We start from the raw sequence: 19040 nt of genomic DNA, 5'->3' as shown, positions 1-19040 counted from the left end.
GCAGCCGCGGTGCTCTCGGCGTGCGCCCCCCGCGGCTGCTGGAATCCGCCGCGGTGCTGGTGGTGCTGGGGAGCGGTGGCGCAGTGGTTGGCGCTACGCTGCGCCAAATTGAATACCCGACCACCCGGGGTTCGATTCCCGTTCACGGTCAACACCGGTGATGATTATCCGAAGCGGTCCTGGGCCTCACCTTAGGTCGACTCAGCCTCGAATGAGTATCTTGTGTGCGGTGTGTAAACCGCTGGGGAAACAAAGGCTGCCGGGCGTGGTGTTGGCCAACCACCCCGTCGTGTGCCTTCATAGGTACTCGCTAACAGTACTTGCCCCGACAGTATGTTAAGGCTACACGGGGGATCTTTGTCTTTGGTTGGTGACTGTCGCTCCAAGCTTCCCCCCAGCAGATCGCTGACTGCGGAACGTACTGCGCTCTAAATCGGAGGAACCGGCCTTGCGAACAAAGTACATTGAAACGTCCATAGGTGTAATTTTCCTTGCAGAGAGAATAACTTTGTGATTAAACGATAATGAGGGGGGGGAACCTTGGCACCAATGTCTCACGTCCTAAGTTGGCTTAGACGTTGTGAATGTGTTTGAATTGGGGTTTTACGGGACTGCACATTTGCAATTCTTATAACAATTGACTTGTTTATCCAGGAATGCCAAACTGAGTCGTTGGGCACTTTTTTTGCAGGATCCTGCATTGTTTTTTTTTATTTTAAGACGTTTTCAGCCAATTAACAAGTGGTTATTTTGCAACAAAATGCACGCGCGCGACGGAGAGACACTCTATCCCACGTGCAGATGTTGGACCGCACAAATGTTGCATAACTCCCTTCCCGTGAGCGTCGAGGTGCTCCACAGGAAAATTTGATAGAGCAAATGTGCACTAATCTCCATCTATCCCTTCTGATTAGGATACAGTGTTTACCCCTGACACGTGTGGGTTCCTCTGGATGCTTCGGTTTACTCCCACATGTATTGACACTCAGTAATTGGCCGATAACATCTGAACGTATAGAGAACCGCAGAGCTTGGACAACGTGTTGTCTCTGGCTCACTGCTGCTACCTTCCATGGTTCCTCCTCGCTCGCCTGAGTCGTTCTCTCTCTGCAAGGGTGGGCAAATGCTGTTCGGCGCATTAAAAGATGAAATTGTTTCATGAGCGTATTTTTGTATTAATTGGAAACGCATGCGGTCGTACACGTTCCTGCCACCAAAGTCCTAATAAAAAAAAATAGACATTACAAAAACCCTCGACTGTATATAGAGAATACACCGTCACGTTAATATTACACAAAACAAATCAGCAACTATCACAGAGGTATGCACTCAGATTATGGTAGGCCTAATGTAAAATGCTATCTGAATTTTGGTTGGGTAATACTATGGACATATTATTAGCAGATGCGGGTACCTGATGATGCACGAATGGAAAATTGAAAACTTTCCAGCAGTGTGCGACTGTGGTCATCCAGAACAGAAAGCGTACAGCATATAAGGACGCAATGCCTCATCCACAAATACGAAGGCGACATCACAGCGACGGGACACTCCACTGGTGCTCCTGACGCGGTTAGCTGGGCTTGACCACCTGCACGTGAAATTGTACTTGTTGCTTTGCATCTAAATCAGCCGTACGAAAGATTATTATCGGACTCTGATTGATCGTGATAATGTTACGACGAAACAAAATGTTAATGAATGACTCACTAGCAGCACGCATGTCCTCCCTCCAGTCAGCCAGCAAAACTTTTGTCAAACATAGCACATATGAGATTATAATACCGTAGCATCCATAATAGAGGGTTTTTTGGTTAGATCGCGTAAATATATGAATGTGTCGTAAAAACTCGCCACCAACCAACACACAACTAGTAAGAGTTGTCACGTAAACAGAACATGCAAATTCGTCACTAGTACAGCACACCGGTGTGTTGGAGATCAAAGCCACAACATTTAAAATCTGAGTACGACGTTTCGCCAGTAATTACAACTAGCTTCATCAGGCAACAGCCAGATTTGTGGAGAAATCCTGTTTCGTTCCTTAAATATAGGGGTAGATGTGATGGCATCACTTGTGAGCATTTCTTGAAGAAATGTGTGTTTGTAATTGCAGCGAGACTCATTTCCCAGGAATCAGGGAACAAACACCAATGAAACGTCACATTGACTGCTACGAAAAGTGGGTCCGGTACAGAATGATGGTGATGGGCAAGATTGGTAATTAACAGCAGCCTAATTAATGAGGGCTGGCTCTCGAGAGGATGACCAGTGGAGATACATCGAGGACAAACAGTTTAAGAGCAGGAGATGGATTGTGGCATCGCGTGATCATGAGTAGGGCTGGATTAAGGTTATGAGGGGCCTCGGGCTAATATAAGGCAAGGGACTTAGTATTGACAGTAATACATATCGGGAAAAATAATTGTCATCAAACATTGATTTTCCTAATGTAAAATTACCACATTTATTCGACTCAAAATCATCAAACACAGATCACTCGCGATACTCATTTCTTCAAACAATTATTTTTGTTTCCTCTCACCTTCAGCTGTGGGGCAAAGTCATGAATGCTGTCATTGTAATTCCAGGACAAAACAACGTCCGATGGGCGCGCTACCGCCGCTCAACTGTTACGTCAACATGCAATGGAGGGCCCAAAGGAGGGCCTACAGCAGTTTTGTTTAGTCAATTTCAGAGGGGTGTGGGGTACTTTAGCCGATATGACAGCATCAGTGCGAGGGCTGCCACACATTTGAAACTATTGGGGGGTTGACAGCACGATGATGATGGTGAGGGAGGGGGGGGGTCACTTTGTGTATTTTCAGGGGCCGCACTACGAGGCCACCAGTGGCCGCCAGTGGCCCGAAGGCCTTGCGACGAAGCACCACTGGCCCACACAATATTGAGGGCCTTTATTAGCCTGTGGGTTAATCCGACGCAGATCATGGCGATGGTGCTGAAGGCATTAGATAATGTTTCATTATATAACTTAGCTGCACCATCCACTCTGGTCTAACAATTGATCGCCCGGGTCGTTCCGTTTCACGCAAGCAAGCATTGACATCACCCAATGCCGTGGTTGATCGCGTTCTGGACAGGTGCGCGCACAGGGCTGATGTAACTTGCGAGATAACACTGTGATGTGACATTCTCTTGGGTTCTTTGGGTAAAGTCACGTAGGTATAAAATGAAAATAAAATAAATCATGTGATTTATATTAAAACAAAATAATTCATGTGATTTATGGGGGTTTTAAAATAAAATAAATCATGTTATTTGTTTTATTTTATACCTACGTGACTTTACCGAAAGAACCAAAGAGAATAGATCCCTGCAGTCACGAACGCTTCAAATCAAGATTGTTGTGCCATTGCTTCATATGGGCCATTTAGCACACCCCTTATTGAAAAACAATGTTCCGTATAATCGCCTGTTGCGGCGTATCGCGTGATGCATGTGTGTTATGCCACGCGAGTTCGTCTGTCACGGAGAGAGAGCGCGAGCGGAACTGGCTCTCGTGCCAAGAAGAAAGCCATTCCCTTGTGCGGTCTCTCATGGACACCTTTGCGATCGCATCCTCGGGCTCCGTTGTCCGCCAGTGATCTCTCCCTCCCCTCTCCTCCCCTCCCGCCTCTTGCAGCTTGCAGCCGCACTCTCACGTCCCCCTACTTCTGTTGCACAGGAGGATACGTCTCAGGGCCGAGCCGGTTGGTAAACAATGTCTTGACGTTCCCCTCCACCGCCCTTTCCTCCCCTGCCTCTGTTGCTGCTGCCCACAACGCAGCCTACGCCCCGACCTGCACGCCCACCGCGATGCAACACGCGTGATGTCATCGGCCTCGACCATAACCGCGAGCAGGATTGAAACTGCACTTATTCATCAATCAATCGTGAATTTGACAGTGTGCATGATTTACCTGCAGCGCAGACGGCCATCGAGACTTTGTATCGTAAAATGTCTGCAATGCGATATAGGGATAATTGATTCACCACACACACACAAAGCATTGCAAACGCGAAGTGTTTGGCTAGCCCCCCCCCCGTGCTCCACACAACGTGCATAGAGAGAGAGAGTGATGCGGGGAGCAGTGGGCACGTAAAGCGATGTAATAATGTGTGTGTGTGCAATAGAGCATCTCATCTGATGTGCGCAACGTCGTTCCGATTGAACGCGCGCAGCTTGAGCCGCTCATCCTTTAGGCTGACGTCAGTCAGCTCGCGTCTCGGGGGAGAGCGCAGAGCGCGCCTGCTGCATCACCGTGCCGAGTAACAGCAGCGGCAGCATCGCCGCTGCGTGGGGGATGAGTGGTGGGGGGCGGCGTCATTAGGGAAAGGCCGGCAGGAACATTCAAGCCTTCCGATAGATGACACATCATCTCATCGTGCAGCGCGCTTGATTGAGCAGCAGGCGGAGGACCGCGGTGGGCAGGGTGCGCGCCACGGGCCAAACGAAACGGTAGGGACAGGCGCGGCGGGTCGGGTGATAGGTGGTTCCGAGAGAGGGAGGAATCCTGCAGCTGCTGCTGCCTGGCTCCCACGCCCAGCCCCGGCCGGCTTCCTGCCCCCCCACCGCCCGAGCCACGAGGAGCAGCAGCGAGCTGGGCTCAGAAGACAGAGAGGGAGATGCCGCTCCTCACCTCGGCGCCTTGCGTCGTCCTCTGCGCGCTTCTCAGCATCACGGTATGCGATTTACTTCCGTGCGAATTAACCGGAGATTCGTTTGGAAATTGCTCGATGACTTGCATTTTTTTTTATACAATTTGCATTCCGAAGAGCGATTCATATGCGGCACAGGATCACTCATAATATAACACGAAATCATAATTTAGCATCGCTGTTGAGAATACAATTAACAAAATAAATAATCGGGAAATAACGCATTGTTCTACACATCTCATCAGCCACACGGTCTTCTGGGAAGCGCGTACATTGTCCCCGGAATGCAAATCTACGAATCAGTCGGTCCATCTCACAATCGCGTGCAAGGAGGTGGAGGTTGTAAGTGACGGCCTGCTGCTGCTGCGGTGGTGGTAGTGGTGGTGACATTCACGCACCGTGCAGCACTCCCAGGTCGATAGATGGCCCATCCAGAAACCTCCCTTCCTCGCTGTGGTGGTGGCCCAGGGTGCGGGAGTGCGGTGGCGGCATTCCAGCACCGTGCAGCACTCGCAGGTGGTGGCCCATCGAGACACCTCACTACAATGGCTGTGGTGGCGGATATCGGAAATGTGTCGTACGAGACATTTCATCCAATCGCGATGTCTCTGCAGGGATCATGAGCATCTCGCCTTCACACACGCATCCAGCGGTGTCCAGCCAAAGGATTTGACGACTCGCGAATGAGCAGGCCTGCCGCTACTTATCTCTGCACGTGGCGATTAGATACGGGATGCGAATTATGCCATGCTCCGAATTTAATTTGCATATACTGCAGTGGGGTTATGTATTATGTTGAACTTCTTTCGCACCGTACGTAGCCAACCTTGCTAACCGGAGGTGTGGGGGAATGATAACAAACTAAACACAAAAGCAGTTGCGAAGAAATTACTTTTTAAATCGATATTTAAGTACTGAATGGCACGTTAACAACAACAAAATGCCGTGTTATTTCCATACAGTTGTCAGCTTTAAGTAAATTGCTATGCAGTTAAAGAGCGTTGTCATACTGCGGGGCTTTTAAGATAAATGCACCCTCGAATAAATTCGCCAGTTTCTGTGTGAAATGCCGTTCATATACACCAAGTGCATTATTCCACTTGTGCGAGTCACATTCTCCCTGACTAGCCGTGGCTCGCACCTGTAGTAATAATAAGAGCATGTGGGATGCATTACAATCCCAGTAATATCTTTTGTATGTGTTGGAGGGGAGTGTTTTTCGTTTTCACCACTGACCGCCAACTCGCTCGTCCTCCCACCCGGGTTCACGAATGAAATCAGACCCAGCCTCGTGTATCAGATGTTCCGGGGCAGGAAAGACACTGAGGCCCACATTCAACCTCTGTTGCATTAGCTTGCTCGTGTAAACTTGCAGACTCACAATCCCTTGCACTCACGTGACCTCCATGTCATTGATCAAACTTATTTTTTTTGCGCGGCAGGGTGGCGCCTTCCTTGTGCGTCACATCAAAAACAGCCTGGGTTCGATTCCCGACTCTGGCGCGCTTGTGTGTGGAGTTTGAATGTTCTCCACCTGTTCTGCATGGATTTCCACAGCTATAAACACCATGCAAAGTAAAATATATCTCAATGCTCAAAATGACTCAATTGGGATTACACATCCTGCAAAAACTTGGCATGACCCTCCCTGATAAAGAGTATTGAGGTTTGGTGAGTCTCAAGCATAGTAATACAATTCATTGAAGAACATTAAAGTGTATCTAAACACTAGACAATTTCCGGATCACTTGTATTGAATACAGCACTATAGCAGTCCCATACATTGAAGGGTTATGTTTACATCCTATGATTGTAGCCTTCAATCCAGATAGGATTATGAATATTGCAATGTGCTTATCAAATGAAAAAATGGAATTCTATTCACAGAGATGTTACATCCAATACCCCCGCGTGATTCATCCCCAGAAGGACAGTTGAGCAGTGCTGCTCGGTCTGGTTATTTTAAAGTTAATGCTAAGCCTTTTATAATCGATATACAGTACTTATTAACACCACTTCGCAAATCCGAGTTTATGTAATGGCCATGCTGGGTATGCAATTACATCCAATATCATTCGAGGTCACCGTGGCACATTCTGTGCATGCCACCACGTCTAACGTCACTTCCTCCTGCCAAATCCCTGAACCTTTGCACAGTTAACATCTGACCGCCAGACTGCTCACCATCTGGCCTCAGGTGTCCCCCTTGGCTGTGATCTCCTGGCTGCCCTTTCCACTGCCCTTGTCCTGGTAGCCTCCCTCGGCATCCTGCACAAGTCCCTTCCTGATTTAGCTTGCGACACTTCTCCACTTACGTTTGCTCAATGCTTCCATATTGGATGTAAATTGTGAGCACCGTCAACGGATGCATTTATTCAAAGGATAGACGTTTCTTCTCGAGTTGTTTTGCTATGGCCTAGATCTCTTATTCTTCTTCCGTATGGCTTATGTAGATGCAGAGCAACAAATACAATTTCACATTCAGGTGGTCAAGCCAAATAACCGCGTCAGGAGCAGCGGAGTGTATCGCTGTGATGTCTCCTTCCTATTTGTGTATAGGCCATTGCGTTGTTATACGTTATACGGTCTGCTCTGGATGACCACAGTGGCACACTGGAGAGTTTGTAATTGTCCATTTGTGCATCAGGTGTCCGCATCTACTGCCATGATTTGTGCAGTGGATGCTATTTATGGTGGAGCATGAGCTTCGTGGAAGATGAAACCCAGGGATTTTCTACGTTAGGTCGTTCAGATCTCTAACCCATACAGAATAGACAAGACGGTAGGTGGCTTACAGCATTGGTGTAATAGGTGCCCTTAACACCGGTGTCTTAACACACTGCCAAGAAATGTACCAATACCTCATACTCGAGGTGTGGTAAAGGGGCTCCCCCTGGTTTTTATAACTGGTTGAGGTTGCCGGCCAGAACTTGATCCAGTATTGTTTTGCCCTTGCTGCAGTCGGTGTCTCTTCCCATGGTGACCATACCCGTTGTGAGGGCACCCCAGTGAAGCGATTTCCCACAGCCCGGCCACCTGACAGTGCCAAGGACCATACCCAGTGGTAGGTGATCTTAGCAGAAGGTGTATAATCTGGAGTCATCTGTAGTGCTGGTTCATTCCTGGAAGGAGCTCCGGGCAGATGACTGCTGGGGGCAACGGTGAGGCCAAATTTGGGAACAGTGGCATTTGGCTATGATGTGTTTATGCATGAACTGCTTTCGCATCTTACGTAGCCAACCATTCTGATCGGAGGTGTAAGTGCCCTGACTGTACTGCCGCAGTTGACTCTGGTTAACAACACTTCTCTTCTCATGTTAAGCTGTCTCAGACGTATGTTATTTGCTCTCATGTGGCTGACAGGAAGGCTTCCACTTCCAATAATCATACTTTTTGTTTTAAATTTACTTCTGCAGCATCCTGGGTATCGACAGTAACATCATGTCCATCCATCGGCACATTGAAACTACCAAATCCCATCTCCTGTTCCGAAGAGAAACTCCGATTTCATCATCATCATCTGACTTCACACATGTAATGTTCTCAACCTAAAGCCTTTTTCAAAGGTGGAGTTTGTGTCATCGTAGATATTGGTCTTGATTTGAAGCTTTCGTGATTGCAGGAGTCCATACTCTCTGGTTCTTTCGGTAAAGTCACGTAGATAGAAAAAAATAACAAAATAAAACACGACGTTTCGGTCGCAACACAAGCATGCGTCTTCATTTAGATTGAGCAATCATTGGAATGACGTGATGAACCACGTTAAGTTTGAACTGCTATGATTTTCACTCACCCACCGGTGTCGTCTTGGTTTCTGGTTACTAATTCAAGCTCATTGACATGCTAAATTCTAAAGCCACAGCAGCAGAGAATTTTCTCACCAGAAGACGGACGCTTGTGTTGCGACCGAAACGCCATGTTTTCTTTAGTTATTTTTTCTATCTACGTGACTTTACCGAAAGAACCAGAGAGCATCATAGATATTGTCTATTTCAAATCTGATTAGCACGGTTGGCTACGTACGAAAAAAGTTCAACATGCATACATATATACGTTTCACACCACCCTTATCCTGAGACCTCTGGCACTGTTTTGATCTTCTCTGGGTCTGCGATTCTCTCCCTCCACTAAATTAAGTGGTTGTACTTAAGCGCTCACCACATGCAGATAATAATTCAAAACTCTTCTCTAATCTGACTACGACTGACATTGAACTTGTATATAAGGTATATATTGGTGCTTAGATCATTGTCATTGGTAACTTGTACACAGCAATGTATAACTGCAAGAGAGCCACGCTACAAATGAAACTGACAGTGAAGCTGAATGTATGTGTACGTGACTTCTGACCTAACTTGACACACAGTTTATGTGACTGCACTAAATGACACATCTGACCACTGTGTAATCGCCACAAAGCACCTCTAACATCCTTAAATATCAAATTAGCAAGGCTAAAAGCATTATCTGGCGATACAATCAATTTTGCTTCCTATGGCATAAACTCTGTTTTGAAATAAATTATACATTAGTATGTGCCTTGGCTGTCAATACTATTATACTGCTATGTGTATAAACATGTATCCTTGATTTATGCACTTTTTTGGAAATTAAGCAGTAGTCTCTTCTGAAGGGAGGGCATATAAGAAAGAGATGTAGTCACTGTTGGTCTCACTCATCTCTACAAACCTACAATGAAAAATTGCCAGTGTGTCATCAAGCAGGACGAGTTTGATTTTGTGAATTGCAAATACAAAAAAACCTGGCAGAATCCTGTCTTCTTGGCTGTCATCCATTTTGATCACTTGCTAAAGCAGTTTCAAACATTTTCTGCAACACTTAATTTACACCAATAAGGGATGAATCTTGGACTGTAATTATAGACACAAAGGACAAGATCAGTAACCACATTGTAAAACAAATATGAAATGCCAGTTATCAGTTTTATGGACGGACAATGACGTATAACCAGAGTGATTCCTGTGGTATGGTGGTGAATTGGGGTGACCGCCCCGGGCCCCGTGTTTTGGGGGGCCCCGCGCTTCGACGTCACGGCGTTAGTTGTAACACTTCCGGTTTAGTTTGATGGCTTCGGGGGGGCCACACAGTGATTTACCTTGGGCCCTGCAGCCCGCACTCCCCAATAGACGCCCCTGTGTATAACAATGAACATAAATGTACATTCCTGTGCGTTTTTGTGTCTGTTATCTTATACGTGGTGTATCGTTTCGCACACTTGGCTTGCAATTCAGTTGCCCAGCGTGGCAGTTGCAACAATGGAGGACGTTTCTTGAATTCCCTTGCCTCTGCTGTACTCTCCGGGCAGTTACAATGGGTCGTCCAATCAATTACAATGGGTAATCCAATCAGCTACAATGGGGACCTCACAGGTAGCCGATTGACGGGTATCATGTGGTTGGGTAATTTGGTTGTCAGACAAAAATCCCAGCTCTTAAAACAAGAAGGTGTACATTATTTTTCTATTACAACCTTCTGTTCTCAGCAACTATGACAAGACTCCTCCATCAATTATGGTTTATTAATCATGATATTACAATGTGGATGACCTCGCTTTTTTTTGATTGAGCAAAAATGTTATAAAATCGAGGCAGCTTACTAAGCGGCCACTCAAAATAATCTTCTCCAATTTTTATTTATTTTGGCTCCTAGAGTCTTCAATGTTGCTACTTAAACGTTAGGCATTGGATGCATTGTATGTTTAATGTATTTTGAACTTTTTTCCGCACCGTACTTAGCCAACCGTGCAGGGAGATGTGCTCCACATGGTCGTAAGGAATGTAATAAAGTACAATCAAACATGGATGTGTGATGACATGAGCTCTTTGTGATGTCATGAACATGGTTCATCTCTCAGGCATGAGCACATGCATAGCATTTGTGAATATTGACAAATTATTTGGTAATACTGTTGCGTTGGCAGTGGTGCACAGCACAAATAACAACACGATCTCAACACATTCGTCACCGTGGCCTTAAAAGGAACAAAACATATATAATAGGCAACAACGAAATATATTAACTTATTTCTTATCAGGCCCCATGGTGTAAAATGCAGCTTTCAACTATGATTTAATTATCCTCCACTCGTTCTCACTGGCCTCTCTATTTACGTGCCACGAAGAGGGTCCATTGGCCAAAAACGTTGCTTATTATGTTTTCCTTTCAAGGCCACAGCAGTGTTATTGTTGAATGTGGTGAGTTTTTTTCGTTATGAATGTTAATGAGCTTGCAGTTCTGTGCTTGACCATTAATGGCTCCACCTCACGTGACCCCAATTGACCTCCTTCCACCCCCCCCAGCACATCCCCCCCACCACCCACGTCTAAAACTGAATGGTATCGTGCGCTTATTGACCTCGTGACGTAATTTTGTTTTCAGCACCGTGGGTGCATAAATAATATACATTTTTATTTCTACTAACTTTTTAAAAGACAAACTAGATTAAAAAGTAGACCGTTTGAATGTGGTTGGTTCTATAAGAAGAAGCACCCAACTTTTTCTTGAGACCAAAAGCCTATCACAGGCAGCGTTCTGTTCACAAAGCATATTGAGGTGCAAGATATATACACTGTTGAGGAAACGTATACAGGGTGACCCAAAATTCAGGACACACAGGGTTATTAGCATCTCTCGGTGGCGAGATGTTAACTGCCTCGCCTGGTATACAGGAGGTCGAGGGTTCAATCTCGACCCTAACGCTTGTATATTCGGAGTTTGAATGTTCTTTGGGTCCTCCTCTGTTTAATACCAGTGTCAAAATAAATTAAATTATCCTGTGTCCTGACTTTTGGGCCACCCTGTATACACACACACAGCAGTTAAGGAATACAGCAGTGACATATCTTCAGCGGGAGGAAATACAAATAATCTTCTCTGTCATAATGACATTGTGGCTATGGATGAAATGTCTGTGTTGCAGCAAAGTGGATTCTGAGCTTGACAACACACTCACGTCTTTGTCAGTGCCCTTCCACAGATCTTGAAATACCGGAGCAATTATGTGTGAGGGACAAAACACGCAACATTGTTCATGATAGGGGCAACACTGCCAGTGTCCATGTGATGTCACCCAGGTAAGCGGTTCTCTTCTCGCTCGTCTTCTGGATACGTGTGGAGTGCAGGGGATCGCCATCATCCCCTATGAGAAGACACAATAAAAAAAAACGAAACTTTCATCTTGTCGATACATATGCACGTGGGATGTGCATCTACAGCTGTCCGATTTGAATTGGAGGCTTTTGTTAATGAGAAAACAAAAACAAACAATGGATATTTTATGTGATGGCTTGTGAGCAGCGGCTAAGAAAAGAATCCCCCAAAAAATCCACCAGGCCAAAAACTCAAGACGCACGATAACAAAACTATGTATGTTTGTATAAAACACAGATGTACGTGTGGGTTTACCAGTCAAGAAAGGCGAAACCCATAGTTTGGTCGAGAAGCAGTAAAGCGCACCCAGATCCTCAGGGCACGCTTAATGAGAGATGTCGTGGGGCTTTGCGACATCACAGCCTTTTGGGGAGACGGTGGCATCGCTGATCTTTCCCGGAGGCATGTGGGGAGGGAAGAGGTTTGCGAGGGCCCGTGCCTGCAGTCATTATTAATCCTGCAGTTACATTTATTTTTAAACTGGTCTGTTCTTGTCTAGCGCAGTCGGCACTTGTTTTTTAAGTGGCACGGACTTCTCTACGGTGTCATCGTGAACGATATGCCGTTTTGAAGCTATGGATCTACATCTTATTAAGTGGAAATGTTGCTTTGTATCCATAGATTGTACTTGTTGTGTGTCGGTAGGAGTGTGCTATTGCAGCACTGTTATTACTGCTGTAAACTTAGGGGAGTAAAGAGATACTTTATGAGGTAAACTCTTCAATGTCCGTTACTGTTTATGTGCTTAGGGGTTTAATCATTTTGGGAGTCTAATTATGGCTCTGAGTAAAATGATGGTAGAGCCGTCTCTGTTTCCTTCCTCTCTGGTATGTGCTTATTAGCCCTTCAAAGCTTCATTAAGCAATGTTCATTATATGTACGCAAGAACAGATTGTACCACTTTAAATAAAATTGTATTTAAAGTGCATGCTTTGGACATATTGTTCCTCCAGATTTTAATTATTTGAAACAAAATTAAATGATATTTTTAGCTTAAAATATTATCTTAAGCATATAACAATTCGTAATGTTTCTACTACCATGCTTTACACTCATGTTATTTTGGATCAGGATTGTTCTGCTCCGTTTCTTCTTTATATTTGTCCAATTCATGGCTGGAGTGACCTGACATGATCTGTGGCTAAAATCACTGTATATACAATATGGCCACTGCTTGTGGATGTGCCTTCTTTAACTCTCTTCTGTCATTTGCTCCTTGTTGGGTTATAGGTGGTCAGGGTACTCAGTATGGCACGGCTATCTCGTGCAATGTCTTTTGCCTTCTTTTCCCTTCCATTTCCTGTCAATTTACTCTCGATACCTTTGTCCCTACATTTGGGCCTGCCAAGCTGTTCACGTCCTAGCCGTCTCATGGCTTTTGTATGCCTCCACCATTGCGTGTTATCCTGATACATAGCAAGCAACATTGTAGTCACTCCCCTTGAGCTAGCTTTTATTACATTTCAGTTCAATTTATTTTCAATTACCCTGTGAGCCAAGAAACTCTTAAATGGGGTTTCATGAACAAAAACACGACCGCATCTCCGACATACCCAACAAATAACAGTGAAATAAATCAATAATAAACAACAGATACGCGAAAAAAAAAATAGCTAGCAAATCATAATCTCAATATAAAATCTATTTTTTTAAAGGTAATTAAGTTAAATATAAATACAGCATCAATCTGAATTGACAGAAGCGCTGCTGTACATGTATATATCAATAATAACTCTTTGCATATTTCTTTGCTCAAATATATCAAAATTGTTATTAATGATAAGGCACTTAAAATTATCCTTGGAAAGTGAAATGAAAATCACAAGAAGTTACAAACATCATGAAAGACCCGGTGCAATTATTTTGCTTTGATCTTCTACGAAGCATCCACTGCTCAAACCATGGCAGATGAGGATATTTGATGAATGTAAAATAAAAAATTCTCCGGTGTGTGACTGTGGTCACCCAGAACAGACCATAAAACATAACGCGACTCAATGCCCGATTCGCATATACAAAGGAGACATGACAGTGATACATGCAATGTTCTGGTTCAACCACCTCAATGTCAAATTACAGTTACTGCTCTACAACATCACCAAACGAAGATTAACCTAAATAAAATCCATAAGTTTGACATGGCACTATAACACAAGAAGATTTTTTTTATTGTTTTAGAAGTAAAAATTTCCATGATCAAACTGTGTTTGCCAACTTCAATAGTTTTTGCATGCTCGTGTGATGGACCACGAGTGCCATGTATGACACAAACTGGGGCCCGCAAAGTGAGAGGGGTGAGGGGTCAACCGGGGTTGGGTATCTAACTCAAAGAGCCTCGAGAGAGGTAGAGGAGTAGTAATAGGTTTTTACCCTTTCAACTGGTACAAAAACTTACACCTTTATACAAGGCATCATGTTTGCAATAACCACAACACAAGCAGTCAAAATGCAAACAAAAAGAAACAACTCTGATGATGATAATGATATGCACTGTCCTTGAAGTTGATTGGTCCACACCCGAGAAAACTTTTCTTAGAGCCTAGTCTCCATTGTTATTGGACCAGATGACGCCAAAAGGCGTACCTGGTCCAACAACAATGGAGATTGGTCCACACCCGAGAAAGCTTTTCTTAGAGCCTAGTCTCCATTGTTGTTGAACCAGATGACGCCAAAAGGCGTACCTGGTCCAACAACAATGGAGACTAGGCTCTAAGAAAAGCTTTCTCGGGTGTGGACCAATCAACTTCAAGGACAGTGCATATCATTATCATCATCAGAGTTGTTTCTTTTTGTTTGCATTTTGACTGCTTGTGTTGTGGTTATTGCAAACATGATGCCTTGTATAAAGGTGTCAGTTTTTGTATCAGTTGAAAGGGTAAAAACATATTAATATATTTTGCCACTGGTAAAGGAGGTCTCATAGTGTAAGAGGTAGAGGAGTTTTCTGAAAAGATTTGACCAATTAGGGATGAGCTTTGACTTAAAACTTTCGTGACTGCAGGAATTCATATTCTTGTTTTTTTCGGTAAAGTCACGTAAATGGAAAAAAATAATTCCTTAATACAATTTTTTTTAATAATAAAAATTAAATACAAATAATAAATTGAAAATAATGAAAACAAAAAACCCACAGTAAAAATAGTGAAATAAAATTAATTGCGTTGCGATCGAAACGTCGTGAGTTTTTTGCTTTGATTATTTTCTATTTATTTTTATTTATAATTTTTAATTGAAATTTCATTTTACTATTTTTATTGTGTTTTTGGCTTTTATTAGTTTAAATTTTTTTTTTATTATGAATTCTTTTTTTTCTTTTTTTTTTAAATATGACTTTATCGAAAGAACCAAGAAAATAGGGATGAGCTCGCACAAGTGACTTGAGACAACATCAGGTGTGTGCTAACAAGGTATACAAGCCGATCAGATGGAAGGGAGTGATGTTGGAGGGGGCCTGTCCCCATCAAGTCTGGGTTCACAGCGGGCAGGGCTGGTTGGCCGAGGGCCAATTTAAACAGAGCGCTCAGTGCCTGCGTCGAGGCCCTGGGAGCGCGTGGCGAGATGAGCCACCTGTTTCTCGTGGTCACCCCACGGTAGAATTTATCTGATACTGCTCGGCAGAAACCTGGCCTGCCACGTGCCAGGGGGTCTCTCAGCCATGAGTTCTGCTTGTGCGTCGATATACCATCTTGTCAGTAGGACCCCTTTCAGCTGGCTACGTACGGTGTGACAGAAGTTCAACATACATATAATATTGTGTAGCCAAACAAGTTCCCACTGTAACGGGAAGTCAGTGGAAAGGCGTTTGCATTTGAAGACATACGACTGGAAGTGCCTCTGTTCATGCTTCGTTGGCCTATATCCCACGTTGAGACGTCCACCACGGTGGATTACTGGTGTGCCATTTCACTTTCAAAATGTTATCTGTACAAAAAAACAAGTCGGCACTTCTATATTGTGGTGACCTGCACCGGCTATTGCCGTCCACCATAGATGTGCTAAGCTTTCTAAATTGAATGTATTTACATACATTCATTGGTATACTGCCTGCAAGCTTTTGACTGCTTGATTAAATTAATTTGGCCAGGTGGCCAGAATATATGAAGATGGACAAATCTCTACAAATGTGGGATAGATGGGGATGGCTTGTGCTCGGCATGTGCAAGAGGCTGATGCAGGCTGTCCCATGACATGTTAAATAGGTTGAGATGGGGCATGTGATGCAGAAAACATGAACTCATGGAAGGCTTTTACGTGATTGGCTGTGGCTGGCTGGTATAAGATGATACAATGTGGGCAATGCCATGCAGGTGTAATGGGTGCCAAGATGTTTTGTGCTGGTATAAGGGGGGAGAGAGTTCTAAAGCCACAGTAAATAAGTGAATGTGGCGATAATTGTGATATAAGGGAGTTGGTGGCCATGTGATGGCCTGATTACAGGACCATTCAAGTGCCCATTTGGCTGGTGGCCCAGACCAACTCTTGGCAGAGGTAATTTTTTTCCTCACCACTTTAGCGAATAATAGCTGCCAATTCCTCATTATTGTTGAAGTCATTCTCATTTGTTCAACTGTGTGTCCTTGTGTATGTGGACAAGTGTTTTATACTGTATATAATTGTATACTAACCACTTTTTATTCACACATCACCGATTCTCAACCCCAAACCCTAGAACTGTTGAGTGTAATATACCACGGCTTACGAAGTGGATTTTTTTGTAAAATATAAAACGTAACATAGCGTGTATCCTAAACTTTACCAACGGCCACGACAATTTACTGATCTCGTCAAGGAACATAAACCATTTCACGAACTCCGGTCATCCTCACAGCAGCTTTCGGCTAGCTATCGAACAAAGACAATTCAGATGCACTTCTGCAGCTGTCTAGAATGCTCTTCCTTCCGATATTAGGAAGCTACTGGAGCTATGCAATTTCAAATCTAGATTTAAACTCATTTCTTTAAAACTGCTTTTTGTGTTGAGTTTGTTGTACTTCCCCTGCACCTCCGATGAGCACGGTCGGCTAAGTACGATGTTAAATAAGTTCAACATACATACAATTTGCTTGGCCTCTACTGACCTGCTGACCTTGCTTGACCCCTATGCATCTCGTCATCATCATCGCCACTCCCTCCTCTCTCACCTCTACTGCATCCCTCGCCATGTGCTCCTTGTCCCATTCTGCCATCCTCTTCATCCTCCACAAGCCTTCATTCATATGCATATGCTTTTGGAAATATACTTTACACTGTAAATGTGTAATGTAGAGTATTTCTCTAATGTATTTTTACTATAGGAATGCCTGTGCAAGTTTTTGTTTATAACAATTATCCATTATTTCTGGTATTTGGCTTATTTAACAAAACAATGCAAATTCTAGTAGTTCTTAGAATTCTGTTTACTAATTATACGGTTTGCTTAATACCCAATATCCAATCATGGAAACTATTCACGTACCAAATTTCCAATTCCACATTTTGTTTCAACATAGCACAATTGTAAGATTGGGTTTAACTAAGTCTTATTATTCGAGCAGTCCTCTATTTACTCTCAGTAAGCAGAACTCTGCAAAAATAATAGCCTGCCATTCATTATTGTGGCAGTATTCAAGAACACTGTGAGGTTGTATTTGTACAGTTAGGCAAATGCTTAACATGCGATGTACGGATGTACTTTGAAATTCTTTCGCACCGTACATAGCTAACCATGCTAATCGAAGTCTGTCAATGGGATGCTCAGATATATACGATGAATGTGACCTCTGGGGGGGTCCGTGCTTGCGTCGTGCAGGTTGTTGAGTTGCTCGAAGTGCAGGAGCATGAGGACGGGCGGAGCCTGCACGTCTGGGCACGTGCAGGCGAGGTGCCTGCCAATGCGAGCAGCACGTGGCTGACCGTGCAGCAGAACTTCAGGGAGGTGCTCCGCACGTCGCCGCTGCCCTACATCCCGACAGGCCCCGCTCTGGACGTGGGGCCCGTTTTCCCAGGCTTCCGCTACACCGTCTCCCTGTGGGCCGCCTCTGGGAACACCTCGGTCGCCGCGTGGTCGACCAACGCCACCGTCATCACGAGTATGCACTCGCGCCGCACCGTTTGCATTCGTCGCACGGTGGCGCAGCCTCCGTTGAATGGTTCACTGCGCGCTTGGTGACAACTTAAATGAGTCATTTCTCATAAACGTGCATTATTGCCAATCTGCTTGAAACCTCGTTTGATTCCCCCTGAATGTTAAGCTGCATATGTGCGTGTAAAAATGATTTATTTTAACAAATAATCCGAAAAATGGAGAGGGGGAGTGGAAATGCAGTGGTCAGGGCACTTCGCAGTTAACTCGGTGATTTGCATTCGCTCCTCAGCCACAATGGCGAGCAATAACCGAACCGGTCGTGGGTCCATCCTTCACCAACTCGCATTAACCAGCATGGTGAAGTATGGTCTAAGAATGTGCTATGTCTGTGGCACTGCACGGGGAAGCCTTCATCCATCGGCGTATTGACAAACGGGTGCAATGTATTTGACTGCTCCAGGTGGTCAATAAAATGCAGCTTCACCTTTACTGTAACATGTTTCGTTTTTGGCGAGATTGATAGAAGCTATCTCATGACTCATTTCAATTACTTTGTGAACCATAACAAATGCGATATGTTGGGGCGTTATCGAGTAATGTCCGAGCACGTTGTGCTATTTCATCAATCTGCACCGGTTGTCTTAGACAATGATGGGCTTTGATTAATTGGCTGAAGAGGCAACACAACAATAATACTTAAAACAGCAAATAAAAATAATTCAACACATTCGCCAACAAAGCTGCCTTGAAAGAACATATATAAAATCGGCGACTTTTCATGCAATGGCGCTTCTTCACAGCTATATGTTCTATGTACAAGGCAATTGCTGGAAACGTTGGCAATTAAATATATTTAAAAAGGCAGAATTATTTTTGTTGATTGTGCTTGTGCACCCTATTTACGTATGTTGAACATCTTTCATGCCGTACATAGCCAACCATGCTAATCAGTTGGCTATGTTTGGTTGATGCTGCTGCATTGGCATTGGCAGTAGCATCACCAAATAATTTGCGAGAATGCTTTTTGGGCTGTTTTAAGCGTTATAGACTGCACTTGACCCGTTCTCAGGTAAGGTGTGAAGAATGTAAACCATTATCTTAAATGTCACCGGCTGAAGGTTCATTCCTAACCGTGCGTGTTTGCGCG

General features: G+C 44.3%; 1 protein-coding gene across 3 annotated transcripts in view; it reads left to right on the top strand.

Moving 5' to 3' along the window:
- Positions 1 to 4245: 4245 nt before the first annotated feature.
- Positions 4246 to 19040, top strand: part of LOC144720203 (receptor-type tyrosine-protein phosphatase O-like) — an 85059-nt gene continuing 70264 nt past the window's right edge. Inside the window, exons 1-2 of one of the 3 annotated variants that reach the window (XM_078596709.1) lie at positions 4246 to 4683; positions 17618 to 17897. In XM_078596709.1, the coding sequence (XP_078452835.1) occupies positions 4627 to 4683; positions 17618 to 17897 (337 nt within the window). In that variant the 5' untranslated portion in view covers positions 4246 to 4626. The remainder of the gene's footprint in view (positions 4684 to 17617; positions 17898 to 19040) is intronic. The other 2 variants (XM_078596708.1, XM_078596710.1) reach the window with 2 other exon arrangements.

Source organism: Lampetra planeri, chromosome 8 (assembly GCF_965212315.1).
Source record: "Lampetra planeri chromosome 8, kcLamPlan1.2.h2, whole genome shotgun sequence".
In the NCBI taxonomy this organism is placed as follows: domain Eukaryota; kingdom Metazoa; phylum Chordata; class Hyperoartia; order Petromyzontiformes; family Petromyzontidae; genus Lampetra; species Lampetra planeri.
Note: the sequence above shows the minus strand (reverse complement) of the source record. Positions and strands in the feature narration are given on the sequence as shown.